This window comes from Mytilus californianus, unplaced genomic scaffold (assembly GCF_021869535.1).
Source record: "Mytilus californianus isolate M0D057914Y unplaced genomic scaffold, xbMytCali1.0.p SCAF_1, whole genome shotgun sequence".
Taxonomy (NCBI): Eukaryota; Metazoa; Mollusca; class Bivalvia; order Mytilida; family Mytilidae; genus Mytilus; species Mytilus californianus.
Genome location: NW_026262581.1, coordinates 133,031,721 through 133,056,441, shown reverse-complemented (window position 1 = coordinate 133,056,441; position 24,721 = coordinate 133,031,721). Strand labels below are relative to the sequence as shown.

General features: G+C 32.9%; 1 protein-coding gene across 1 annotated transcript; it reads left to right on the top strand.

Moving 5' to 3' along the window:
* Nucleotides 1-18: 18 nt before the first annotated feature.
* On the top strand, nucleotides 19-20,156 carry LOC127735011 (E3 ubiquitin-protein ligase RNF170-like). The gene is made up of 6 exons (XM_052245082.1): nucleotides 19-101; nucleotides 4,680-4,811; nucleotides 6,874-7,067; nucleotides 15,543-15,619; nucleotides 17,071-17,190; nucleotides 17,447-20,156. The coding sequence occupies exons 2-6, from the start codon at nucleotides 4,693-4,695 to the stop codon at nucleotides 17,720-17,722; spliced, it is 786 nt and encodes a 261-aa protein (XP_052101042.1). The 5' UTR covers nucleotides 19-101; nucleotides 4,680-4,692; the 3' UTR covers nucleotides 17,723-20,156.
* The last annotated feature ends 4,565 nt before the right edge of the window (nucleotides 20,157-24,721 follow it).

Here is a 24,721-nt window from a genome sequence, read left to right as displayed (position 1 = left end):
AACTCATAACTTCCGCTTCCGGTTTCGTTTTGATTTCTTCAGGTTGTGATAAAAATATTGATGATTAATGAAGGTTTTAAGTAATGACGATTAATTCAAAGGTTTGTAAAATATTTTTTTGAACAAAACATAAAGTTTAGCATGTTCTTCAAAACCCCTTTTTACTTTTAAACGACGTAATCAAATTCAGTGTCAGAACGACAGAAGTGTCAAGTTTCATTTTCTTCATTTGGTCAGGCTATTCGACAGACGACAGGACTGAGGTTAGGACCTAGGTCACCATTACAAACCCTAATTGTTCCAACGCCACGTAAGTCTAACACCCCGTTTGTCTGACATCCCAATAGTACAACATAGGTCATTCAAATTTATTTTATAGAATATATTGGTGTTCATGTGGGAGCGGTATTTTAAACTACTCATTCTGTCACCCAGAGGGTTGATCTGGGTAAACAAATATAGTTATCCCTTGACTTCTCTTGTCTAACAGTTAAACCCTTGCTAAAATATGCATTGTTTGATTGTATGGAATGTAGAAATTTGCGGCCACGTCAGGTCAGAACACGGAAGTTAAATCTGTTGCAGTGTGTGGGGTGAGTGCCACTTTGACATTTCCATTGGAATGACAGTGAAAGTCAGGAAACATCAACTCTTGACAGAATCGTATTCCTTTGAATTGTAACTTAATTCCAAAAGAATTTGATTTTTTTCCTTTTTTTTTCTCGCATGCAACAAAAGTTGTGGAATGTGATACACAGGAATGCTAATCTGGCAGCGGTGGCATAACTATTTGTATAAAGCTTTACATTTCAGAAGGTAGAATACCTGATTCATACCTTATATACAGATGTCTGATGTTGAACTTAGTATAAACATATTTAGTTGTCATCATTACACGTATATCATAATACAAAGGTAAACTATTAATAGTAGGATTCAGAAACAAGCTATTCAAAGCTTATATTAATCGGTTTCCTTCTGTTTAACTTGTGAAGTTTCTGTCTGTCAGAAGTCCATTGTCCAATATATCTCATTTTCATGTTTCAGCATCTGCTTAAAACTATAGTTTTTAATCATGTGAAATTCTGAGTAGGATAAATATATTTGTTTTATGTAACCCTTGCAAGGTCTACATATGTCTAAGACAGGGTGTGCCTGACATTGACCTCGTTTCATAGATCAGTAATGAAATTTTATCAAGGTTAAGTTTTTGTGATCTGACGACAAGTCCTCATCTCACATAATGAACTATATTTGGTGTATGGAATGCTTTTAAGGTATACGTAACCATCTTGCATGGTTCATCTGAACACAGTAATCAAGCCTCATAGTTTGCATCTTTACTTTCTAACATCTCTGATCTGGGAGAGATAAACAGTTATATGTATGTACTATGTAAGTAATTCAACATTGACATTTAGTCGTACTGGATATGTGTCTATTATTCTTAATGTTGCTATGCTGATGAAATCCTGCTATTATACTAATACCCTGAATAATTCGGTTGGTATATTCCAGTGCTCTACAATGGCTATACCTCGTGAGTATGAGAGGTCAGTTACTGGTAGGGCTGGAACTATTCGGGTATTACACCAACGTACAGAGATAACTTGCAGAGAGAACTTGCATTACCTGTTCAGACATTGGACAGAACCTTCTGTACCAATTCAAACCAACTACCGCTTAAAAGAACACTCAATTAGTCGGCTTTCTGATATAACGAGATACATGTATTAACTATTGTCTAAATATGCCAGTGTCTGACAAATTGGGTATTGGATCAATGGGGTGTCGGACTAATGGGGCGTTAAATAATCAGGGCTGCCCCTAAGTGACAAAATTGAAAATATTGATAGGACTACAGAAAACTTCACAAGTTACTCATTATTGAACTTGAACTTGATACTCAGGGGACAAGAGTGTTAAATTTGTTATCTCTTATTTGTGATCAGTAACCACTTAAAAAGGCCCTATAGTTTAATGTTAGGGTTCTGTTTATGTTAGGGTAGGGGTAGGGTTTGTTCAAGGTTAGGGCTATGATTTAAGAATTAGGCTAGCGATAAGGTTTAGGGTTCATAGAGTAAGGAATAGTTTAGTATAGCCCTAAATGGACTGGGTCCCCTGAAGTAAATGAAGGGCAACCTTCAAACATATATATTTGGAATATATATGTATATTTTCATCGACGGATATGACGACAAGCTCTTCTCTTATGTTTATTTATTAAGAAGAAACCACTTTTTAGATTTTAAAGAAGTAATTTTGTCAAACTTGTGTATGACATGTTGATTTTGTATGACATGTTGATTGTGTATATGTCTGATTTATAGAAAACCTTTATTTATAAAGTATACATAATTTCCACAAGAAATCCCTTGGTGTTCCTTAACAAAGAAAATACTTACAGGAGAAGAAGAAGAGGACCAGTCACCCAAACTGGTATAAATGTTATCAACTACCAAAAGTACCGGAAAATTTGTCAGGGTTTTATCAATGAATTTTTTTCGGAAATGCCATATATGTTTAAATTAGGAATGAACTTCAACCAGTTTTTATACGACCGCAAAAATTAAAAATTTTTTGGTCGTATATTGGTATGACGTTGGCGTTGGCGTCGTCGTCGTCGTCGTCTGGCGTCGTCCGAAGACACATTGGTTTTCGCACTCTAACTTTAGTTTAAGTGAATGGATCTCTATGAAATTTTACCATAAGGTTTAATACCACGAAAGGAAGGTTGGGATTGATTTTGGGGGTTATGGTACCAACAGTTAAGGAATTAGGGGCCAAAAAGGGGCCAAAAATAAGCATTTTTGTAACTTCCAGACAATAACTTGTGTGTAAGTGTATGGATCTCTCTGACATTGTACCACAAGGTTCCATATCACAAAGGGAAGGCTGTAATTGATTTTGGGGGTAATTGCCTCAAAATTTTAGGAATTAGGGGCCAAAAAAGGGACAAAAAACAAGCATTTTTCTAGTTTCATGACAATAACTTGTGTGTAAGTGTTTGGATATTTCTGAAATTGTACTACAAGGTTCCATATCACAAAGGGAAAGCTGGAATTGAGTTTGGGGGTAATTGCCCAAATCGTTTAGGAATTGGGGGCCAAAAAGGGGCCAAAAATAAGCATTTTTCTAGTTTCCAGACAATAACTTGTGTTCAAGTGTATGGATCTCTCTGAAATTGTACTGCAAGTACCATACCACAAAGGGAAGGCTGGGATTGAGTTTGGGGGTGATGAATCATAAGGGGGTTAAAAAAATTTGGGGGGGGGGGATTTTTTTTTTTTCTTTTTTTTTCTTTTTTCCTTTTTTTTTTCTTTTAAAATTTTCCATTTTAAGTTGGTTATTTCTGATTAATATTTAAAAGCAAATAATAATGATATGGTAGGAGATACACACCAAACAGGATGTGTAAATTATTATATAATAAGTATTGTGCAATAGCAAGAAATTTTCAATTGCACAGTATTGCACAATAGCAAGAAATCTTCAATTGCACAGTATTGCGCAATTTCAAGAAATCTTCAATTGCTCAGTATTGCGCAATAGCAAGAAATATCCAATAGCACAATATTGCGCAATAGCAAGAAATTGTCAATTGTACAGTATTGCACAATAGCAAGAAATATTCAATTGCACAGTATTGTGCAAAAGAAGATACTTCGTATAAATTGCTTATTTCTTGATCAATTTCAATGGGGTTTTATTCTTGAATTCTTGGGGTTCTTTAATATGCTGAATCTAACCGTGTATTAAGTTTTTGGATTTTGGGCCCCGTTTTTATATTGGTCCACATTGAGGTCCAAAGGGTCCAAAATTTAACTTTGTTTGATTTCATCAAAAATTGAATTATTGGGGTTCTTTGATATGCCGAATCTAACCGTGTATTTAGATTCTTAATTTTTGGGTTCCGCTTTAAATTGGTCTACATTAAGGTCCAAAGGGTCCAAAATTAAACTTAGTTTGATTTTAACAAAAATTGAATTTTTAGGGTTCTTTGATATGCTGAATCTAAACATGTATTTAGATTTTTGATTATGGGCCCAGTTTTCAAGTTGGTCCAAATCGGGGTCCAAAATTAAACTTTGTTTGATTTCAACAAAAATTGAATATATGGGGTTCTTTGATATGCTGAATCTGACCATGTATTTAGATTTTTGATTTTTGGGCCCCGTTATCAACTTTGTCCACATTGAGGTCAAAAGGGTCCAAAATTAAACTTTGTTTGATTTCATCAAAAATTGAATTCTTGGGGTTCTTTGATATGCTGAATCTAACCATGTATTTAGATTTTGGATATTGGACCATAATAGGTGAATGTCCAATTTAAAATTTTTAAGTTCTTAGACAACATTCATTCTGTGTCAGAAACCTATGCTGTGTCAAATATTTAATCACAATCCAAATTCAGAGCTGTATCAAGCTTGAATGTTGTGTCCATACTTGCCCCAACTGTTCAAGGTTCGACCTCTGCGGTCGTATCAAGCTGCGCCCTGCAGAGCATTTTATTCAAGTTGTACTTTGCCTTAAATACATGAGAAAGGTGTCAAATACATGTGAAGGACTCTTAAATAATAACACTTGTGCTAGACAGGTATCATTTATAATCAATAATGCACTTCTACCTACAAACAACTTGAAATCATCTTCATTTTGTTTTATTATTTTTCCCCTAGATTTCTAGTTTTGATGGCTGGATATTTTAGAAAAGCTACAATGGTAGAAGGCATTGGTGATGAATTGATATATGCATTAATTGTTCTTCTTGCTCTAATAGTACCACTGGTCATGTACCTGATCAGATTAAGGTGAGTTACCACTGATCATTTACCTGATTACATTAAGGTGAATTACCACTATGTGATTACCACTAATTACATACCTGCTATTAAGGTGATGTTCTGTTGATCATGTCTTTCTCAAATTAAGGTGTGTTACTTTTGATCAATTAATGCAGTGTATAGAATGGATATTTACCTAGAAATAACACGGAAAAAAAATAGTTTCCTGGGAAGCTACCATAATAAAAAAGATTGAAGATTTACCAAAATATACATTTATCTGGAAAAAAACATTTTTGCCAAAAATATAGTTAAAGGAAGTAACTCTATGTGTCGGTTAGTGTATGGAAAGGTATATACTATGAAATTTAGAGCGAGGGGCTTGCCCCGAGCTCTTAATTTCATTGTATATACCTTTCCATACACTATCCAATTTAGCACATATTTACAACTTAAGTAATCCTGTAATTAGTCTATTGATATGTTTTGGCTGACTAGGTGTAGCTCATTTACGTAGTTTTGTAAATCTACTCACTAGTATCATTGTAAAATATGTGATTTCACAAGGCCTTGGACTCCAGAATGAAAAGATAGTAGCTGCTGGTGTAAGTATGTCTATTGATATTAAACGGCATTTTACGACACATGTACTTCTTTACATGGTAAGATGACAAAATAAATTGACCAAAAGCAGGCAGTAATTAAATTGCAGTGGAAGCTTTAGATTCTTAAAAACATTTTTCTATTTCACATAAAAACTAAAACTATAATAAATTTTACACATTTAGATAGTTTGCAGTGGCGGATCCAAAAAGGGGGAGGGGGGTTGGTGGTGGAAAACACCTTTTTCGTGATGATCAATGGGTTGGAACCCTTTTTAAAAATAGCTGTAATTGCCCCATAGGTAGTCTTGTGGATAGTTTACATGCATGAAATATTTGCCACTGGACATTAAGCAACCAATAATCAATCAATTCATGACGAAATAGATCAAATTGCTTTAATTTCCCTTCACAAGGTTTCATGGTTCACTCTTTTTTGTGTACAAAGTAATTGCATGGAAAATAAATGATCACATTTTTTAGATGGCGTTGTACTCTAATCAAGGTATAAAGAACCATATTTGCAACTTTTTATTTAAATGAAAGAAACTTGTAATCGTCAAAAACATTTTAAGATTCAAAGATTAATAAGTAGGATGTTTAAAAATCAATTTGAAAACTAATTACAGACTATTTAGTTTAATTTAGAACACAGCATTTATTTCAAAATAGCCAGTAGCAATTTTTGTTTTAATAAATAAGACTTGATTACGATACAATGAAATCTTACACTTGTGATCATTCATGCGTAGTTACTTAGTACACGGAAAAAGTGTGTAGTACTATGAAAATTAGAAGGCAAATTCAAGCAATTTGATTGGACGAGAAGTTGTAAGTATGTGCTAAAAAGAAAGATTGAATTTATTGTGAAATAAAATATATATTTGTCTAGAAAAATCATATTTGCAAATGATTGATTGGAAGTATAGAAATATGGGGGTAATCCCTTGGTCTTCTTCTTACAGGTAGTAAAACCCTTGTTAAAGTGGGGCATTCATTTGGCAATATAAATCTGCAGCCAAGTTCAGTCAGAATTCCTAATTTCCTGTCCTTCATCCTTGTTGGCCTCCATTTGCAGGACATACAAATTATATAAATTGTTAACTTGATCTCATCCTGAACATGGATGAGATATTTGCTACTGTATGTAAAGCAAACATCAATCAATCAAGCATAATTGCAGAAACAGTTTCAAGGGAAAGTATTTGCACATTGTTTGAATAAGTTCAATAACTTTCATTGTTCAATATGTCAATGCCATGAAGTCAAGTAAAATCTTTATGTGTTGACCATAAATTAAAAATAGCAAATGTTAAGTTTAAACTTAAAAAAGACAAATAAATAAGACACAAGTTTTACAACTTAGTTATGTCTTCTCCAATTTGAAGCTATTGTTCAACAGTTGAGGACTTATGGAGACAGCTACCCATGCTGTACATATTTCAGAGTAAAGATATAACAATTTGATAAGCTATAACTGTTTTCAGTCATAGACAAGGTTTATTGAGCATTCATCCAGACAGTGCTGCCAGTGTCACTGCTACAAGGGAGGTAATTGGACATGATCACCCACATCAACAACAGCCAAGACGTAATGCAAATGATGGGAGTGCTACCTGTCCAATCTGTCTTAATAATGCTGAGTATGGAGTAGAAACAAATTGTGGCCATTGTTTCTGTGGTAAGAATATGATAACTGCTTTGCTGTTGACAGTTAAAATGTACAGTTATGTGAACTGCTTTTGACAATACAAATGTACAGTTATGTTATCTGCTGTTAACAATACAAATGTACAGTTATGTTATCTGCTGTTAATAATACAAATGTACAGTTATGTTAACTCATGTTGACAATACAAATATGTTATCTGCTGTTGACAATACAAATCTTTTAGTATAGAATAGAAAAGTGTTTTATATAAAATTGTGGGCCGTTGATTACAAATTACAAAAATAGAATTGCAAGAAATGTACAAATAGTAGTGTAATTAGTTATAATTCCACCAGACTTAGAAAGCAAGTGTTATCTTTTGCCAGTCTTCATCCATTTGTGAATTATTAATTTGTTCAAAAATCTTGTCCTCTGAAACAAACTTGTCCAATTGGAATCAAATTTATAGGTTTTCTCGTCACTTGGTGTCTGTCGTCGTCGTTAACTTTTTACATTTTGAACTTCTTCTAGAGAACCACTGAATGGAATGAAACCAAACATGACATGAATATTCCTTATGAGGTGCTGACCAAGTGTTGTTACTTTGAAGCCGATCCATCATCCAAGATGGCCGCAAAAGAGGGACTTAGTTTAACATAGGACCCTATGGGAAATACATACAAATGTCTTCTTTTAGAGAACCACTAAATGGAATGAAATAAAACATGGCATGAATGTTCCTTATGAGGTGCTGACCAAGTGTTGTAACTTTGTAGGTGATCAATCATCCAAGATGGCCACCAGAAGGGAACTATGGGAAATACATACAAAAGTTTTCTTTTAGAGAAACACTGAATGGAATGAAACCAAACATGGCATGAATGTTCCTAATGAGGTGCTGACCAAGTGTTTTTACTTTGTAGCCAATCAATCATTCAAGATGGCTGCCAACGGGGGACTTATTTTAACAAAGGACTATATGGGAAATATATACAAATGTCTTCTTCTAGAAAACCGCTTATTTAATTGAAACCAAACGTGGTATGAATGTTTCTTTTGAGGTGCTGACCAAGTGTTGTTACTTTGTAGCTGATTTGTCATTGTCCTTATAAAGTCATTTTCTACAATTTCAATTAATTTATTGGTAATTTCTGTAAATTTTACAAAAGTCTTCTGCTTTTGATTAAATTATCGGGCCAATATTAAACCAAATTTGGCCTCAATCATTATAAGGGTATCTATTATGATTTTAATCTATTTTTACATGATTTCCAAAACCAAAGTAGAATCAGGTGAGAGACACAGGCTCTTGAGAGCCTCTAGTTATTCTTAGGATGTCTAGTTGCAAAATTGTATATCTCATGTTCTGGTTTAATAAGAGAGGCTACCTTTTATAGTAAGAGCAAAATAAAAGGGCAACCTTTTATAGTAAGAACAAAATAAAAGGGCTACCTTTTATAGTAAGAACAAAATAAAAGGGCTACCTTTTATAGTAAGAATAAAATAAAAGGGCTGACTATCTCTGTTGATATCTAGTATAAAGGTGTGTAATAATAAATTATAAATTACAGAGTATAATATCATTATCCACCCTTGGTTTTCAGGAAACATAAAAAGTCTCCTAGGTCATCTTAATTTCAATGTTCTGATTTAGAATCATGTCATAAATTTGGAACAATGTGGATTTATATGATTGTTACAGAAGTGAATTAAGATATTGTGTACTTTGTATTTTTGTACTTCTTAACAAGAGGGGCAGGGGTAGTAGGGCAATGTCGGCAGTTCTTCGACCACTTAACAGTAAATTCGATCATGACGTCAAAGAAAAAACAATGGTTATCTTGACGTTACAAGTAAACATCTTTACGTATTGGCCATTATTTTCGTCGAAGAAACAATACATATTTTTTGATAATTGCGTTAGTAATGACTATTTTAACATTGTTAAATATTCGGGTATTTTCGACCATGGTCGGGTATTTTCGACCACTTTATAATTTCCTTCCGTCATATCACTGATTACATTATATTATGGTTCGACCCCAGAATCAATTGGTCATGAAGTGTTAATTTTGATAATAATTTTGCTGTTGTAAGTGGAGATAAACGGCCATTTCACTTCTTTTAAAGTGATACCGTTTCGGTATTCACACGAACATTACAAGTTTTGATCAGCGACTGATATTATTCAGGCAGTCCTTCAAAAAAAAAAGAATTCAATGTTGAGTTTCTTAAAATTTCGAAAGACCTGTTTGAAGCGGATTTCAGAAGAAGAAATGAATGTCTACAACTGCTCACACGGGGCTTGTGAATACTCGTGCGTATTTCAATTAATTGTCGTGATATGTATTGATAAGATCACACTGATGACTAGTTTGTGTGCTCTTTATGTGAATAATTATAGTGTTGTACGTGCTAATGTTCATTCAGTGTGCTCTACTTACGGTCCATAATTGATTGATAAAGAACACGAACTTGCACATGTATTGAACTCCATTTTTTTTAAATGGGGATCGGGCTGGGGCACACTAGGTATACCATGGACATTATTTTTGTTTGTTTTAAGGCACTTAGGGGTCATCAAAATGAGTGATGTTCGATCTTGTCTTCCAAAATAAATGGGACAATGTCCTATTACAAATAAGACTGTCAAAATTTGGCTGATTATTATTGGATGCTAGGATAGAACTTGAAATAAAAAAGACAGGACCAGAAATCATGGTAAAAACATCCAGCACGAGCAGATTACAAGATAGCTTCAAATCGCATAAAAGTCTGGGTAGAACTTTCAACGGGAAAATCTTGATCTAACACACATTATCCCTAGTCCTATAATATAAGCCTTCGTAGGTTCATATCGTCTTCATTCGACGTTTTTATCGGATATTTGTTTTTACTATCAATGCCGAACCAGTAAAAAATATATCCGATAAAAAACGTCAAGTGAAGACAATATGAACCTACGAAGTCTTATATTATAGGACTAACATTATCCCCCTCAACCAAATAAAAATAAAATAGTTTCTCCCTAAAGTTACGCAAAGTAATTATATATGACAAAAATATATTTAGCAGAAAAACGATTATAACAAATTGCCAAAGCCACGCTAATGTATATCATTTTTAAAATGTTCTGTATTCTAAGATAAAATAGAGGCAGGAGATAACAAAGGAACAATCAAACTCAAGAGCCAAAAAAAATATGAAAAAAGACCGATGACAGTCCACACAAACACAACACAGAAAACTAAAGACTGAGCAACACAAACCCCACAAAAAACTAAAGACTGTGCAACACTAACCCCACAAAACACTAAAGACTGTGCAACACGAACCCCACAAAAAACTAGACTGTGCAACACGAACCCTCAAAAAACTAAAGCCTGTGCAACACGAAACCCCATAAAAAACTAAAGACTGTGCAACACGAACCCCACAAAAAACTAAAGACTGTGCAACACAAACCCGTACAAAAAACTAAAGACTGTGCAACACGACCCCCCCCCCCCCCCAAAAAAAAAAAACAACAACAACATGTATTCCAAATATCGAAAATAACAACAGATAATGCAGTACAGTATACATGTAGCTATATTATTTTGTTTAAAACATTGCACTGTAGTAATAAATATATAAAATTTGTAACAAGTCATACATTCATTGTGAAAAATTTGTCACGTAGAATATCTGACGCATTTTAGAGGCAATCATCACACTCATATGGAAAGCTAACGATGTCGTCAATATGCACACAAGAAAAATCAACACCAGAGCATTTTGCATGATAAAAGGAGAAGCAAATCTCGCAACATATATAAACATTGTCTGTTTCAAGTAAACACTTGGAACAAAGCCTGGAAGTAGTCGATTTCTCTGATATCTTTTGATTTTTTGATAATTTACGTTTCTTATTTTCTTCCGTTCTTTTCTTTTTCTCGTTTTTCTTCTCCTCCTTTTTAGCATTTTCCTCTTCCTTTAGTTTGCGTTTTAATTCTCTATCAATCTTACGCTTTTCTTTCATTTCCTGTTCATCTTCTTTCTGCTGTTTTCGATTCTCTAATATTTTTATCATTTCCGATCCCGAAACGGCTTTTGGTAGTACAGTACAAGTTTTCCTTTTCTTGAGAGTCTTTTGTTCATTTGGAGTAACAAGTAGGAGTTCGAAAGATGATGAAGGTGCTTTTTCGCAGGAATGTTTATTTGTTTCTTTGTGTGGTGTTACATTGACATTGCATGGATTAACTTGTATGATGGTTTCTGGATAAAGACAAGGAGGCTGATCATGCAATTCTTCAACTATTGTATGTGATGTTTCACATGAAATAGAGTCACAAATTTCAGATGGCATTAAAGCAATCTCTGTCTCCGCCTCATCAGCAATTTGTACGGGTTCTGGATCTAGAATGTAGGTCCCAATACTATTGGTAACTGGACGACTATCAACTTGGGCATCTTTACAATTCATATAGTCATCATTACCGAGATCCTGGTCTGACTTTGCCCTTGCAAATACTGCCGATGGCTCGACTTTCGATTTATCTACACTTTCAACTGAAATTGGATAAAGCCCCGTATGACGGAAACCTTTAATTGCTACACCAACTGTTGTTGCATTCACCCATGCCGACTTAAATACAGAAGCAAAGGTATCTTTTGTGACAAATTCACCCGGATTTTTCAACTGGTAATCTCTCACTGAATCTCTCCAGTGCTTCTTCAAAGGCCCAAACAAAGTAACATCACAAGGCTGTAATATATGACTTGCATGTTCGAGCAAACAGTACAATATAACATTCTCAGACTTACAAAGCTGAGCTGTTTTCAGACTAATATGGCTAGTATGTCCATCCACCAGCAAAATAACCGGTTGCTTGACTTTTCGGTCCTTAATTGCAGTAATAAAATGATCACGTACCCAGGTGTAAAATAGTTCGGAAATCATCCAACCAGTTTTTGTCCGACCAAGTACTGCTTCAGTGAATCCTTCGAGTGGATTATACCGGAAACGCTCCCCTGGAAATACAAGCATAGGTGGTAAGTAGTGTGCTGTTGCACTCATACATGCAAGAACAGTTATCTGTGATTTGTCAGCTGAACATGTTGAATACACATTCTTACTGCCTTTAGCAGCCAAAATTTTACCAGATTTTGGATCTTGTGGAAACCCACTTTCATCTGCATTATATATGCGGGAAGCATCTTTCAATATACCTATTCCCTCTTCATAATTTTCCGTTAGGTATTTTTCAAAATCTGCGAACCACCATTTTATTTTTTGCCAAGATATTACTGCGCGTTCCTTACCAAGTTTCTGTGGAGTGCGTGTAGAAATCTCAGGATGGCGTTTCATGAAAGCATATAGCCAATCTTTACCCGGCAAATTATCTTTAAATGGGGTTTTCCGACCATCATGATCCAAAATTGTCTTCACCGTATACAGAAGTTGCTGTTTTGTTTGGCCATAACCGATTTTTGACATATCTATGACCCAGTGAACTAGCATTTTTTTCCTCACTATCATATAATACAGGATTAGGTCCTGATCTTGCTTGAAGACTAGATCTGCCATTAAGTTTGTCTATTATAGTAGTTTTTGGGACATTGTATTGTCGTGATGCAGATCGAATAGACATTGACTTATTTTCAACCATTTGGACTGCATTTTTGATATCCTCTAGAGCATAATTTCTGTACTTGTTTCGTTTTTCCATTTGTATTTGAAAATCTGAAAGCAGAAAATGGTGAAATAAAGACTTACTTAAACAAGAATTTGTGCCGACGCGATAATAGTGCCATGTATATTATGACAATATGGAAACTTAATCCAGGCGTGACGGATGTACAAACGAAAATTGGGTATAAATGGAATTCACTTATACTTATATGATACCCTATTTTTATCGCTTTTAAAAGTATCTGTTACATGTATCAACACGATTTTATTTTGCACATGTACATACAATCATAGTTTTTTTCTTCATGTTGATCGATACTATAATCATTAGCAGACCCTGTCATTTTGTATTTCATAAGAAAAGTTAAATGAAGGAAATTGTCACATACAGTATATCTGGAATGTTACGGGACAAAGATGTAGCAAAGAAAACAGACAGAAAAAGAAATCAACCCGTAGTAACTGAGGGCATAAAATTACATACAAATATGATTACACACTTTTGAAAACACTATACAATATAAACAAACAATATATGGAGAGTTGTCTCATTGGCGCTCATGCCACACCTTCTTTTTTACATTAATACATGTACATGTACATGTAGCGTAAAAAAAGGAGAACAAAAAAATATAAATTTTAACAACCTTGACGGTGACCCATGTGCAGCACGGAAAAACACAACAGAGAAAACAGGTAGGAGGCAGTGGACAGGGGATGGATCCCTGAGATAAGGGAGGGGGGAATCGGGAGTAACCGAGAGTAAAAAAAGGGGGGTAAGGGTGTGAGAACAGGGAGTAAAGGGGAGGGATTTTTACCACAAGTTGATATATAAGGAAGGGAAGTGGTAATTGCTACCCCCTTGTCAAACCCCCTCCCACCCCACCCCCTTTCAGGTAGGATAAGCGTCTTCGGTTTTTCTCTTGACACGTAGACAGATTGCTATGATTTCGAGAGGAAACAAAACTATTTTGGACTATACAATATCTTTCAAAAGCAGACTGCCTTTTGATCTTATTGCTCAAATAATTTTCTTTAATCTGAAGCTCATTTCAAAAAAGTTTCGATTTTCTTATAAATTTCAGCTAGTAAAAAAATATAAAATCACAGTGTATCCTATTACGATAACATTGTCCTTCTGACGATGACATTGTCACTACAAGGTGCCAGATTTCGTTACGTGATTTATATTGTGACGTCACGCTAGCCTTGAAAAACGTAAACAAACAAAGCATCCATAGTAACAAAAAAATTTAAGACTGGTCGAAAATAGGCGAAATATGTATGTAAGGGTTAGTAGTTGATTATCGGGAAGATATTTTTAAAAATACGTCATTATATTCATTTATGTGTTCATTTTTATTCTCAGGAGTTTAGCGAACAGTGTCATTAGGTTTGCATGCTTGAACTGTAGGTGTTTTTACTGAAATCATTTGTTGAAAGAAAGTTATTTTTTAACACATGTCGTAATATTTGTTTTTATCATGGCGAGAAGTTCCATGACAACTCTAATAAATTGTGTAACTTACTACTTCTTTGCGTGAATTGCAGCTAACCTAGCCTTCCAAGACAAATATTTATTTCTGCAGATCTGCAAGTGCAAAGGATGCGGAAACAACGCCTCACGTGCATGAAATAGCTCCCAAAATGTAAGGTGGTCGAAAACTGCCTCCGGTCGAAAATACCCGACAATGCTCTATATAGTATCTGACCCATCCATCAGTCGGTCTGTCAGTCATTTTTATTTCCATGTGCTTAATCAAATTCTGGTACTTTAAATTGGAATGCAACCTTACTTAGATATAATTAAATGGTCACTTATAATGAGAGGAAGATCCCTATTGATTTTGAGGTCACCATGTAAAAGGTCAAGGTCTATGTTACTAAAAGTATACTGAAATGTGTTCAAAAAAGTTGTTTCTGGATGCTAAATCAAATACTACACATGGGATTGCAACCTTACTTGGATATATTGTCACATATATATCTCTATCCATTGTGTGGTCAATATCCTCAAAGGTAAAGGTCATAGTTATTAAAAATAGACAGAAGTGAATCCAGATGCTTAGTCAAATACTGCATATGGGATTGCAAGTTTTCTGGGTTACATGGTCACGTTTAATTAGAAAGATCCCTATTGATTTTGATATTAATTTGTCTTAGGTCAAGGTAAAAGTTTCTTAAAGAAGAATGAAATTTGTGCAGAAAAGTACATAGTTTCAGGACACATTATATGGGATTGCAACCATACTTGGATATGTGGTCACATACGATATGAGGGTGAAGAGGAAGATCCCTATTGATTTTCAAGTCACTTGGCCAACTCACTACAAAATGTAAGAACAGAAGTGTGTGAAATTATGTTACTATAAAAGATTAAAATTTACATGGGAGCAAGGGGCATGAAAGCTTGCTCACTTAAAGTTCTTTAACAAGATCTGTACTTTGTTGTATAACAAAACAATTAGTGTACAGGAATAAAAAGACATGAGCTACTTATACATACTCTACTTTTAGAAATTTTTGTGTGAGTCTGATTTTCACTTTGTTCGTGTTACTTCAAAATTCACAAATTTCACTGTCCCTTTAAATGCATAGAACAAGTCTGTAAATTGCAAAACAAAAAACTGCTCAAACAACAAACAAAACCTGACACAGAAATAACCCAATATACAGTAATCTGTTTTCCTCTGTGGAAACTGTTTTATGAAACATGACTTAATTCTTCCCAAACTTGGTTGAGGATATATGTTTGACCAATATTATGCTCACTACCAAGGTGATCAGGAAATAAGTGATATTTGACATGAATTGTGTTTTATTATTTTCAGGTCGTTGTATAGTAACTTATTGGCAGCATGGTAGTAGATGGTTGGGAGCTATAGCTTGTCCTGTCTGTAGGCAGCAGGTAAACAATCATTTTATTCCATAATGGCTCATGGCTGTTTACTTTTTTAAAGCTCTTTGATAAACTTGATACACAAACTCAATTTTAATTCTGCTAAAACACAAGGATTAGATTAAATAGTCTCTAATTCTCCTTACTTTAGGTTAAAGGTCAAAGACTTTCTAACCTATATTTTAACTCTAAAATTAAAATCTGAATAAAGACCAAGGCTTTACCTTAAGGTTAAAGGTTCCTATCTCTAAAATTAAGATCTGAATGAAGTTCAAGGTTTCACCTTAAGGATAAAGGTTCCTGATTCTTTTGTTTAAACCCTGAATGGTCAAAATACTTTTTTCTATAGACAAAAGGTCTTCTCTTATCTTTAGCTGAAAACTCTATTCTCTCAAGTAAAATTTGAATGGACAAATGTTTCATCTTTAGATTAGAACTTCCTCAGTGATCCTTCTCACCTTTAGGTAGATTGGTTGATTGTGTTTGCTAAAGACATATCATTTAATATTTCTTGCATATTCAGGAGAGATACTGGTCACTGATTGTTTAACTTTATTAAAAAATGTGAGTCATAGGAATACTTATCTGGCATGGCGACAGTGTAAACTAGTGGTATAAAGCTTTATATTTCAGATGTAGAAGACCTGGATGATTCATACATTGTATACAGATGGCTTATGTTGTGAGGTTTCCATCCATCATATGTCCATTGCCCTTGACCCCATTTTCATGGTTCAGAACTGCTTATAAAAACTGTAGTGTGAATTTCTCACTTAACATATTATGAGTAATAGAAAAACAATATTTGGTATATGGGATCATTGCAAGCCTAAACCCAAATAAAACTACAAACAGAAGCATCTGATTCTAAATTAAAATGTTTTTAAAATTCAGATTTGTGAACCACTTTAGATATAGAATAAGGATATATGGTATGATTGCCAATGAGACAACTATTTAACAAATTAGTCCAAATGAAGTGGATATAAGTAACAGTGTATTTTGTTCTTGTCTTATCTTCTACGGGCTTAGGTATTATAGTAACCACTCTTATTCCTTCCATTCACTAACAATAATAACTCAAAACAGTTGGTCTATTGTATGTAAATATCTAATTTCATAAGTGCTGTGTCAGATGACATTCAAAATCTCTGTTGATTTTTGGGACGAAAGGTCAAGGACAAGTACATACTCTAACCACTTTGTTGAGACACATGCTCTCATACATTTTTGCATCAAATTTTCTGAATGACTAGTTGAACTCACATATGAATATTTGAATTATACATGTGTTCCAGTCAGAAAAATTCATGTATTTGATGAATATTGCATCACACAATTTAAAAACAAAATTGTTGAATTAACAGATGAAGTTAAGCCCATATATATACCTTTTTGTTCTGAAGAATGTTGTCAAATTGATGAACCTTTGAGAGTTTTATTGGTTAATATATTTTCAGGTAACACTTCTGCTGGTGAATTTTACACCAGAAGAAATTAATAACCAAACAGAAGAAAAGAGAAATGTTTCAACAAGAGTTAATGAATATAACAGACGATTTTCTGGTGCTCCTCGCCCTGTAAGTGGAAGTAACTCTTAGTTTAAGTCTTTATTTAGTTAGTTAAAAGTTCAAATTGAGTGAAAATCACTGGTTAATGCATTAGTCTAGAAGTTTAAATCCATCAAAGGACCAGGAAATGAAATATTTTCTTAAAATCAAAAGCATTAGAATCTAGAGTAAATAAATGTTATTGATGATTTTACTGTATATTTATAATCTCTCTTCTCAACAGAGCCATACCCAGAATAATATGATTTTACTATTCTATTTTCAGCTGATGGACTATATAAGAGACCTGCCAACATTACTTAGACATACTTACAATGAATTTTTCACAGTTGGAGGATTAATTTGGATGTTTCGTTTACGTGTGATTGTGTGTTTTCTTGCTGCCTTACTTTATTTTATTTCACCGTTAGACATAATACCAGAAGCTGTGTTTGGTGTCTTAGGATTTCTTGATGATTTCTTCATTATTTTATTGCTAGCTATTTATGTGACATTGATATATCGACAGTTTGTTCAGAATAGAGCAGCAGGGGTGAACTAAAATTGCAATGGAAGGGAGATAACTAGGAATATTTTTACCAATCCTGTATTTTTGTAAAGCAAAATATTGTCCTATGAAACATTGTCCACCAAGACAATACTTCATGATTATATATCATGATATTTTGTCCGTATCTATGAAAAAAAAGAAATATGAAATTTTGTCTATTTTGGAAAATATTTCATAGATTGATAGATCAAAGTAATGAAATTTTGTCTCATTAAGGGGAGGTAATCCAGAGTTATATTTTGTGTAAAAATATTTTTGGAAAATGATATGATAAAGTGTTTTATTTTATTGATAATAACAGACATATATTATAAGTGATTGTCAGTACATTACTTATACAAGGAATTTAAACAGTGTAATATGGTACTATTAACACATTTGACTTTAATAATCATTTATAAATGCAAATTTTTAAATTAGCTTCTGATAAAATATGTTTGTTTGATATATATATAGAATACTTGCCTTTCAGTTATGAATATAAAAATGTGCATACTTCATGCTTGTGTACTATAGATGAGAATTTTTTGATGTAGCCTTTCAAGTGTACACACATACTTTTTAAAAACAATATCTCAAAGATTCCAGAAATACTCTTTTAATTTCATGGAGAAGATTCCTCAGGGAAGACTTAATTTTATAAGAAATATTTTCATGGGCACATTTAAATATTATTGTCAGGGACATTATTTTTCCGAGAAAAATTGACCCAAAGAACCTGACACAATTTTATAAAGAGGGACACTATTTCATAATGAAATATTGTCCTGGACAATATTTCATTATAAAATATTGTATGCAGACATTATTTTCTATGAAATTTTATCTGGCAGACAATATTTCATGGGGGACATTATTTTATGTTACATTTTTCCCTCCTGTATTTAAAAAAAATATCAGAATGCACAATCTTAGGAGGAAAATCACTTTAATATATACTCCTTGTTTTTTTCCTTTTTTCTCATTTGCTGATTCCCACAATGGCTTACAAAATTATTTTAAACTTTTATCTCTTTTTAGGTTGGTCCCTGACTTATGCGCTAAATATACTTTATGACACACAAAAATTCCTTGAACAACATTGGAAGTCTTTTTATTCACACTTTGTTTTATTCTTTTTATATTTCTTGTTATCTGTACTTCATTAATCAAAGACATATGAGGGTCTGGATGGGGAGACCTTCATTTCTTTATTCTTTAACTTTTTAGAACATTTTCTCTATTCTTTATATTTAAGTACCCCATTATATTCTCTATTTTTTTGCCTATTTTTCTATATTTTTTATAAATTTTGCCTTTCATTTTGAACTATTTGCCATTATTTTCTATTCTGTAAACCCTATCCAGACCCTAACATATCTTGACGTTAAAAGCTAAATCTGATATGGATATCAGGATCTAGGTGTGAAATGGCACGTTTAAGTAATTTAAATTTGCAGAAGCCAAATAAATGGTGAATGAATAATAGAATTATATGCTATTCATATCTATGAAATATCCCCTCTCAAAAAGATTAAGATAAAAAGAAACCAAACAAATTACATTGTCCTGATAGTTATGTTCAACTTATCCTATTTTCCACGTTATGTAATTCTTTATTTGTTATTAATATTTAAATATGTCATATATTTGATATTGTATTATTTTCATTGCTCAATATTAGTCTTTGTCCTGTTTTATTTGTCAAAGGGAGGTAACCATGTCAGTCTTACTATTCATTATTTATAAAGGTAAATTTTAAGCATCGCAACTCCAAAATTGCAAGCAGGAAATTTCTTTTTATAGTATTGAAAAGTAAAAAGATACAGAAATGGGTATTTAGGATGGATGTACTGAAGATACCATCCCATGGTCTGATGAAAGAAGTAATTAATCTTAATCATAATATCATTTTTTAGTATTTTGGTACTTCATTTGTTTTTTTGTTGTTTAAATGTATCATAGGTGAACTTATATTTGTATTGCCTTTAGCTTGATTGGTCCAAAAGGCAAATGTTGGCTGTTGCCATTTTTTGGCATATGTCACTACCCTTTAGACAGTAAAAATTACACATTTTCATAATTTTATCTGACACCATTATGCCAATTTGCACCAAACTATTGGAACAGTCCTTGAACTTCCACTATCAAAGCCATATTCTTCAGACTGGACTGTCATTCAGGATGGCTACCAGATTATCTGTTGGCCTTTAAATTTCATGTCTGAATCTTTTTGACAATATAGAATTAAACTTTCTTTGAAAAGTCCTAGAATAGTCCACATTCAAAATCACAAAAGTCAGTTTTTCTTCTCATAGTAGATGCCAGATATAGCATCTGCTTGACTAAGATAAGTTATTTTTGATCCATGTATTCCCATCTTATTAAATATTATACAATATACAGTAATATTGTATGTCTTTCACACTTTTATATATGTAATATATATGTTGTGTACAAATTGTAAGGTTGTACAAATTATAATTTGTGCAGATTTTTTGTACAAGTTATCAGTGTTTTATGAATTGCTTAACACAAATGGATCATACAAGTACTCAGTCTTTTTTTCGCATATTTCTGTCATATTTCCATGACCAAATGCTACAGTTTTATACTGAGCATTAATACAAAAAAAAATATAAGAACTCAAAAAGACTTTTTATGGATATAATTTTGGTATAAGGAGAAAAATAAAAAAAGAATTTAAACCATTCAGGAATCCTTGTTTCCAGTTTTAGGACAAGGAAAATAGTTCTAAATGTTAGGTTGAAGTATATTAATTTGAATTTAAGAAATTTAACTGATAAATTTTAGAAGATAAACTTTTATCACCTGGTGCAAAACAGTATGTGACAAAAAACTTATAACTTGTACAAAAACCCTGTACAAATTATAATTTGTACAAACTTACATCTTGTACACAACATATATATATATATATTTATTTTTTTTTTGTGGGGAGAGGGGGAAGTTATTACAGTTTTAAATTTAAAAGATAATATTTATAATAAGTTCATGTAGTTTATATATTGGCTTTGGGATGCTTTTGGATATATATTAACATAAATTGAAAAAATCAAGATAACATAGAAACTCCTTAGATATAATTTAAACCCTATCTTAGAGTTGTTATTTTGTTGGTCAGTTCCTAGTGTACATAATGACCATAAAATTTCTTGGAATTTTTTTAAATGATTTCTAACTTTATAAAGGATCAGGTGGTGAACATTGCTCAAAATATTACACATGATCTGAAAAAGGTAAACATATTAAAAACATGAAATGATGGACAAAAGGATGTTGCAAGTTATTCCAAAATCCATAGTCAGTCACTCCATAACTGAAAAGTATTTGTAGCCACATATTTTTATTATCAAATACCAAGTATTGCAATAATATTGAAGACGTTTGCTTCTATTAAATAACTTTTGTTTATCTTTTGATAGGGGATTTTCACTGTAAAAATAATTGTAATCTTCTCTGATATTTCATTCAAAGTTTGAAATGGTATACATGAATGTATTTTTGAACAAATTAATGTCATCAACGGAAGTTGTATGGTTGTGTTATGAATGAGATAGTTTTGTGACATGTAAAACCTGTTAATGAATGTCTAATAAATGAGTTTTGAAGAAATATGGGACATTTATTTTCCTCATGTAATTTAATTATAGAAGTATTATTTTAAGATTGCCTTGAAACAGATTGTATGTTCTATTTATCAGTCACTGTTTACTTCACTTGTTTACTATTAAGCAAATTGTGGAAAGATTTTAATCAAAATCTATTAAAAAAACCTAAAATACTTCCATATGGAAACCTCTTTCTGTACTTTTTAATCAGATTTATGATAGTGCTTAAGATTCAAAGCTATTAGAGGTAAAAGCACTGAAAATTGTAGTTTTATATGGTATATTGACTTATTTATTCTGCATCCAGTTGTGAAAAGACTTTGCACAATACTTTTTAGTATATAATTGTTTAACTTTCCAATGTAAACATGCTGCACCTTTCATAGTCCTAAATTTGAGTTATATAAGATATTCCATTCATGAATCTTGTCAAAATCAAATTCCTTTGCTTCCAAAAGCTGTTCTTGTCATGACATACACTTTGACTATGAGCAACATTCCTTTGAAATATCACTTGTATCAAAACATAAAACTATAAAGTATGACCTAAACACCATCTCAATACATATAATAGCTTTGACAGTGACATTCCAGATAATACCCTATGCATAGGTCATGACATATTTGGGTCATTAGACAGTGACATTCCAGATAATACCCTAGGCATAGGTCATGACATCTTTGGGTCATTAGACTGAAATTCCAGATAATACACTATGCATAGGTCATGACATCTTTTGGTCATTAGACAGTGATATTCCAGATAATACCCTAGACATAGTCTTGACATCTTTTGAGTCATTAGACCATGAAATTCCAGAAAATACCCTAGGCATAGGTCATGACATCTTTTGGTCATTAGACAGTGACATTCCAGAAAATACCCTATGCAATATGTCATGACATCTTTGGGTCATTAGACAGTGACATTCCAGAAAATACCCTAGGCATAGGTCATGACATCTTTGGGTCATTAGACAGTGACATTCCAGATAATACCCTAGGCATAGATCATGATATCTTTGGGTCATTAGCAACAACTTGGATATTGCATTAATATTTTTGTTTATATTTGGTAAAGCAAGAATTGTCACAGCTTGGTGACAACTTCAAGAATGATAATAAAGAAACCGAAAAAGGTCAGTGGCAGAAACGTCTTAAAAAATGGTTTAATTACTACAATAAATAATATGTGGTATTTTGAAACAAGTAAAGAAAAATTGCCACTAACAACTGATTTGGTAGGTGTTAATTTGCAGACCTGTCCAGGAGTTTGTGATTTGCCTCATGGTATATATATTTTGTTTATTTGTACCTGTCTAGGTGTTTGTGTGATTTGTCTCATGGTATATATCTTATGTGTATTTGTACCTGTCTAGGTGTTTGTGATTTGCCTTAGGTTATATATCTTATGTGTATTGTAACTGTCCAGGTATTTGTGATTTGTCTCATGGTATATATCTTATGTGTATTTGTACCTTTCTAGATGTTTGTGTGATTTGTTTCATGGTATATATCTTTTGTTTATTTGTACCTGTCTAGGTGTTTGTGTGATTTGCCTCATGGTATATATCTTTTGTTTATTTGTACCTGTCACGGTGTTCGTGTGATTTGCCTCATGGTATATATCATAATTTATCTTATGTGTATTGTACCTGTCTAGGTGTTTGTGTGATTTGTTTCATGGAATATATTGTATGTGTATTTGTACGTGTCTAGGTGTTTGTGTGATTTGTTTCATGGAATATATCGTATGTGTATTTGTATCTTTCTGGGTGTTTGTGTGATTTGTTTGATGGTATACATCTTATGTGTATTGTACCTGTCTAGGTGTTTGTGTGATTTGTTTCATGGAATATATCGTATGTGTATTTGTACATGTCTAGGTGTTTGTGTGATTTGTTTCATGGAATAAATCGTATGTGTATTTGTATCTTTCTAGGTGTTTGTGCGATTTGTTTCATGGAATATATCTTATGTGTATTTGTATCTTTCTAGGTGTTTGTGTGATTTGTTTCATGGTATACATCTTATGTGTATTGTACCTGTCTAGGTGTTTGTGATTTGTCTCGTGTTATACATCTTATGTGTATAAGTATCTTTCTAGGTGTTTGTGTGATTTGCCTCATGGTATATATCTTATGTGTGTACCTGTCTAGGTGTTTGTGATTTGTTTCATTGTATATATCTTGTGTGTATTTGTACCTGTCTAGGTGTTTGTGGGATTTGTTTCATGGAATATATTTTATGTGTATTTGTACCTGTCTAGGTATTTGTGTGATTTGTTTCATGGTATATATCTTATGTGTATTTGTACCTTTCTAGGTGTTTGTGTGATTTGCCTCATGGTTTATATCTTATGTATTTGTACCTGTCTAGGTATTTGTGTGATTTGTTTCATGGTATATATCTTATGTGTATTTGTACCTGTGTAGGTGTTTGTGTGATTTGCCTCATGGTATATATCTTATGTGTGTACCTGTCTAGGTGTTTGTGATTTGTTTCAGTGTATATATCTTGTGTGTATTTGTACCTGTCTAGGTGTTTGTGGGATTTGTTTCATGGAATATATCTTATGTGTATTTGTACCTGTCTAGGTGTTTGTGATTTGTTTCATTGTATATATCTTATGTGTATTTGTATCTTTCTAGGTGTTTGTGTGATTTGTTTCATGGTATTTATCTTATGTGTATTGTACCTGTCTAGGTGTTTGTGATTTGTCTCATGGTATACATCTTATGTGTATTTGTACCTTTCTAGGTGTTTGTGTGATTTGCCTCATGGTATATATCTTATGTGTATTGTACCTGTCTAGGTGTTTGTGATTTGTCTCGTGTTATACATCTTATGTGTATTTGTACCTGTCTAGGTATTTGTGTGATTTGTTTCATGGTATATATCTTATGTGTATTTGTACCTTTCTAGGTGCTTGTTTGATTTGCCTCATGGTATATATCTTATGTGTATTGTACCTGTCTAGGTGTTTGTGTGATTTGTTTCATGGTATATATCTTATGTGTATTGTACCTGTCTAGGTGTTTGTGTGATTTGTTTCATGGTATATATCTTATGTGTATTTGTACCTGTCTAGGTGTTTGTGTGATTTGTTTCATGGTATATATCTTATGTGTATTTGTTCCTGTCTAGTGTTTATGTGATTTGTCTCATGGTATAAATCTTATGTGTGTACCTGTCTAGGTGTTTGTGATTTGTCTCATGGTATATATCTTGTGTGTATTTGTACCTGTCTAGGTGTTTGTGGGATTTGTTTCATGGAATATATCTTATGTGTATTGTACCTGTCTAGGTGTTTGTGTGATTTGTTTCATGGTATATATCTTATGTGTATTTGTACATGTCTATGTGTTTGTGTGATTTG